Source organism: Frankliniella occidentalis, unplaced genomic scaffold (genome assembly GCF_000697945.3).
Source record: "Frankliniella occidentalis isolate FOCC.00 unplaced genomic scaffold, Focc_3.1 Scaffold141, whole genome shotgun sequence".
NCBI lineage: Eukaryota > Metazoa > Arthropoda > Insecta > Thysanoptera > Thripidae > Frankliniella > Frankliniella occidentalis.
Window position 1 is genome coordinate 151,208 of NW_026267268.1, and position 5,547 is coordinate 156,754.

The 5,547-nt window shown below is 37.9% G+C and overlaps 1 protein-coding gene across 1 annotated transcript; it reads right to left on the bottom strand.

Moving 5' to 3' along the window:
- Positions 1–6: 6 nt before the first annotated feature.
- LOC113212220 (bromodomain-containing protein 7) lies at positions 7–4,385 on the bottom strand. Its single transcript, XM_026430830.2, has 12 exons — positions 4,162–4,385; positions 3,668–3,951; positions 3,391–3,538; positions 3,057–3,298; positions 2,645–2,970; positions 2,095–2,209; positions 1,819–2,002; positions 1,530–1,665; positions 1,107–1,441; positions 819–986; positions 448–627; positions 7–362 (listed from the first exon to the last, which is right to left on the bottom strand). The coding sequence occupies exons 1-12, from the start codon at positions 4,214–4,216 to the stop codon at positions 211–213; spliced, it is 2,325 nt and encodes a 774-aa protein (XP_026286615.1). The 5' UTR covers positions 4,217–4,385; the 3' UTR covers positions 7–210.
- Between the last annotated feature and the right edge of the window lie 1,162 nt (positions 4,386–5,547).

Below are 5,547 nucleotides of genomic sequence, written 5' to 3' on the forward strand. Positions count from 1 at the left end.
AAACAAAAAAACTTCTTAAATTACACTATGGTGAGTTTCCTTTGATGAGAAATCATGGCCATTGGAAAAGATCTTCCATAGCATGACAAGTTAGTTAGTAAAAACTGCAAAAACCACCCTTTTCTTAAAAAAAAAAGAAGGCAAAAAAAAGAATGTATATGCCTACTGCATCTTTAAAATATGGATAAAGAGAAACACCTAAACCATCCATTATGAAACTGAGAATATCTCATCAATAGATTGGTCATCATGCATAACCACTGGATTACCTATTGATGTTTCATTTTCTAAAAATTCTCGGAGTTCTGTTTCAAGGTCAGGGACAGCCGATGTTCCAGCAGCAGCACTGGCAGTTGTAGGACCTGTTGAAAAAAAACATGTTCATAATTTTTGAGCGGCCCCAATACTGTTTATTACTAAAGAATATGAGGGCCGATGGCAACTTACCTCTTGAATGACTGGCTTCATTGACATGCATGTGACCACTTGAAGTGGAGCTCACACCCTCACTTGTATTTTGAATTTCAGGTGAGACGCCTAAGGCTTTACGAATACCTGCTACAGGTACAATGGCTGCTGGGGGAACTCTTTTAGCCAAATCAGTAAGATTTTCAGTAATTTTATCAACTGCAACAAATCAAAGAAGAAAAAACGTTAAGTTTCACCACAAATGGAAACAGGTTAGCAGTCTAGGAACTTGTGTATTATATGTCACATATTTCATCAATTGGACTGAAAACTCTTCTGAGAACTCTTAAGAATGAATTTTGCAATCTTCAATGTACAGGGGCGTGAGTTGCAAAAGAGTAAACTCATACCTAATGATTGCTCGGCTACAGTGGGTTGAAGGACTTGTGAGAGATGAGAGGGTGGAGCAGTGCTCAACCGATCACTCTGCACCTGCTGCAAATTCTCAATAAGTCCTCCAGTAGTGTTCAGTTGAACTTGAGTTTGCCTTTGATCCTCAACTTCTTTCTTGAGGGTTTCTGAAAAATTACATGAGAAAATTTTTAAGCGAGGATGAATACAGTTCATTAGAGTGGTCCATTGTCAAAACAAAGGACCATCGCTCAAAGTATTAAGCAGTTTTAGGTTAGATTACTCACCTACTCCTTCCAAGAAACTAATGTCAATACCAAGATCACTCAATGAATTTAGGTTATCTAGGTTCATAGCTTGAGGAGGGATGCTGACTTGTGAAACCGGATGAGTTTGGGTCTGAGAAGTTCCTTGAGTCGGCACAATTTGGGGAGAAGACTGGACACTATCATGACTTTTAGCACTGTCTAAAATGACTCGCATGCGTTCTTCCTCTTCTCGCATTTTTCGTCGGTCATCAAGGTTTTTCTTTGTTCTCCGATGCTCGCCATGTGTCAATATGTCAAGAAGATTGTCAACCATTGTAATGGTATAGTCATTGTCTTTTGCAAAATCAAGAATACTGTAGATAATGAAAAATAAAACATTAGATATTTCTAAATAACCATGTCTACAGTAAATAGCACATAAAACATTAAGTAGAATTATACCTTTCTGCATATTGAACAGCAGCTTCATCACCATATGTTTGATATACAAGATCAGATTCATCCTTGCTAAGATTCGCAAACGTTGAGTCATGGGATGGTGCATATGATCCAAAAGCACCATAGTACAGAGGTTTCACTAATAATGCAAACATTGGGATGTAGTTAGATAAAAATTTGGAATTTAATTGAATTAATAAAAGTGAAAGTCACACCAAGATGGTAGATTAGATTGGAGCATCCTACTCTAATCTAATCACACCAAGATGGTAAAACTAAAATATGTAGGTACCTGTCTTGGCTAAATTTCTCCTGTCTTCTCGGAAACCTAGAATTGTCCCTGTTCCATGGGTTAGTTTGCCTGTTACTGATCCTAGTAACACAGTTTTTTCTTTCTTTTCAAAGTCTACTCCATCCCCTGGCACTAAGATATTTAGAGATGTGGTACCATCCTTGCGTTGGCGTAAAAAGCCCATCTACAATATCCACAAGAAAACACACAACTTTAATACCGTAATAATCTGTGCAGTTTACAAGAAAATGAACTCTATTATGTGCTTAAACTTACCATTGTCTTGTTTTTTTTAGACGCCAATTTTGCTGCAGCATTTTGACTAGCCCTCTTGGCTTGCTCAAGAATTTCTTCAGGAGATAAGTCATCAGGAATAGCTTCAAATTTGCTTCTGAAAGAAAAAAAACACTACAATGAAACCAGCCCTACAAAATATTTCTGGTTAAAAGGAATCACAAAATTATGTCTGCACAACATGGAGAGTGAACCACCTCATGAGAAAATAGGGGCAAAGTGATTTAAAATTTGCACACAGTCTTTTAAATACTGACAAATGGTATTTTCATTCCATAACTTAGAAAGCAGACCTCATCTACACGGTCAACTTTCCAGTTCAATAAAAAATGAAAATCAATCAACCAGCATGACAGTAAAGACTTCTAAGGCTTGGTTTCAAATAATTTTGTCCCTCAATTTGATTCACACTGCATGAGCATCTTTTTATGGGCCAGTAAAGAACCTCTCCCTTTAGAATCAATGGAAAGGGAATACACAGGCCACAGGAGCAACACATAAAAAAGGATCTGCTACAAATCTCAAGCCTTACATTACTGGTTTATGTTCTTTCTTCTTGATATCAACTTCCATGCTTTCTTCCCCATGCAGAGGATCTTCAGTGCCAACATCGGACACAGCTGCTGATGGACTACCAGAGGGAATAAGATCCGAAGGTACAAAACCTTCTCCTACATCAAACCCTAAAGCCTCCCGTCCAATATCACCCAAGTAAGTCAATACAGAGCGTAAAGGTTTCAATTTGTCAGGACTCATCATTTTGACACCAGAGGAGAGCAGTTTCTTGGCAGCCTTGTAGTAAATGGTATTGGGCTGATTGTACACCATAGCATTGTTACACAACAGCTTAAAGTCATCCTGAAGCAGAAACAAAATTTGTTAGAAATCTTTTCTAAGATACAGACAAAAAATATACATTTACTCAAAAAAAAATTATCTCTTACGATAAATTGTGAGAGTGACATGTAGATTCCATTATCAATTCTCTGCTTCATGGTACTAAAGTCCATTGGTTGAGATATAATTGATGAGTACCCTGGAGCAATATGGTCAGTCACTGGCCATGCAAAGAGCTGCTTAGGGTCTTTCTTCTCCAATGCTTTTAAAAGGTACTCTAGTAACCTCTGAAGTGCAGAACGTTCTTGTCTCTGACGTAAAACGCATGACCTTGGTTCCCGAGCAGCAGCTGCAAATTTAAACAAAAATAAGATAATGCAAGTGACAACAAAAGAAACACTGCAAACCAAATAAAACAAAAGTTGCTAAATTTTCGCCTACCATCAACTTCACGAGCAACAGCCATCATCTGCTCATCAATCATCTGGTTTCCATCTAAACCAACACGCTTGGCTGGAGGTTCTGATAAACTTTCTTCACCGACACTATTGTCATCCTGACTAGATTCTTCTCGCCGTTTCCGTTTTTCCTGTGGAGAAATTAATATGAATGCGATTTAAAAAATACAGTTTTGTTGAAGATAAGAAATTACAAAGAAGAAAATCAGAACATATTCATTATTTACAATAAAATATACAGAATATTACAATACCAATACCTTATGATGATGTTTGTGTTTTTTCTCATGCTTATCTCGGTCCTTCTCCTTCTTTTTCTTCTTCTTTTTGGCTTTTTTGTGAGAGCGATCAGATGAAGCATTGGCGGAGTTCAGAATGTCGTCCCTTACACTTGTCAAATGAGAAGATGATGCAGCTGACAGTCTACTAGTTTCTTCATCTACCATGGGCCCCATAGAATCGCACGAATTGTCAGGAGTAGAGTTGCTCATTTTCAAAATTAATCGGAGGCTGGGTGGTTTGTCACCACCAGAATGCAGTTTGTCTGAAATGAACAGAGAATGCAACAATCAAGAATTTGACAGTTAGAACACACCAACATTTGAAATTCGAAAATACGCATGAATGAGAAACCAAACGTTGAAAATATGTTTGGTGGTACGGAAAACACAGAGAAAAGCATTAAAATTAATGCAATAATAAGAAAAAATATTAAACAAGCTTTGTCGTAAGGTTATGTTGACATAAAACTCACCTTCATGTCGATCGCGTTTCTCAGACTTGTGCTTCTTGTGCTTTTTTAAGCTCATTTTGAAAAATAAAAATAAATTGAAAGAAACTCAAACTTTAAAATAGAGGGTTGTTTTGAACGCCCGCACATTTACAAATGAAATAAAATTGCCCACAGAACAAAAACCGTTTACATTCCGGCAGAAAGGAAGCGGCTTCGGCTTGCCTTGATAACAGTGCTGGTAGTTGACTTTGACTATAGATGGCGCCAACGTACCAGTACCAGTATGAGAAGTTTGTACTACCCGACTGCGACTATTGGCAAAAACCCTTTTTTATGTAATTATGTAATACTAGCTCTAGTCTGGGACTATAATGGTCGAGCAAGTCCTATTTAATTTATTTTAAAATTCTGGTCATGCAAAATTATTTTCTCTTTCATTGTAAGAAGTATTAAAATAAGCATACAGTCTCCAGTATTTTTCCTATGATGTACAAAATTGCCTTTTTCACATTTGGACTGAATTTTTGGGCCAGCAAGACCGTCAACATAAGGTCTCAGTTATAGCTTCAGCTTTAGTTATAGTTAGGTACTAGGTAATGACTTCCGAGGCAGAACAAACCAAGCACCTACCGCCCGTTTCGGAGTCAGCTTGCCGCCTGCAAACACCTGGGTAGGCACACCCGCCGAACAGCCCTGCGGAGTCGGCTGCCCACCCTGGCGGCGCCCAGGTGCAAGAACTTAACTACGGAAATCGTCAGGGGCATCCTTTTCTTATCACCTTGACAAACATTCATTCTGAGAGCTCCGTTAGAGGAAAAGACAAAGAAATTACATATTTCAGCTCCGTATTTTGAGAGGAGAGATAGTGGCCTCATCACTATCATTCAGGCTTCACGATGGAAGTACCCAAACTAGAAACTGGACAGCTTTAGCATCAGCAACATAAAGTTTAGATTTAGAGGAACAATAACTTTTGATAAGTAGTGCCGGCCTCATCGCCTTGACAACTGAAGTAATAAAGAACAAAAGTACTTATGGACATTAAAATAAAAAGATCACAAGTGCATAGTAATTGGTTTATTTTCAAAGCTTACAGGAAAAGAATCAACTAGATCAAGAATAGCATAGTATTTATCCATAAACAGCAGCAGAGGATATTTGCTGTCAAATATCACAGCGTAAATCATAAAATATATCTCCTCTTCACCAGTTCAGAAATGAGAGCATTCAGAAACTTTGCACATGTCGTAAAGCTGCATCTTGTTAGGCTTCTTTAAGCTGACTAGCCACATGAAGCAACCGGAGACTGCTGGTTCTGACAGGGCACCTGTAGCGAAATCCGAAAACTGAATGACAAATCTGTAAACAATTACAATGGGAAGTTAGGTAATTAGTTCATTAATTATA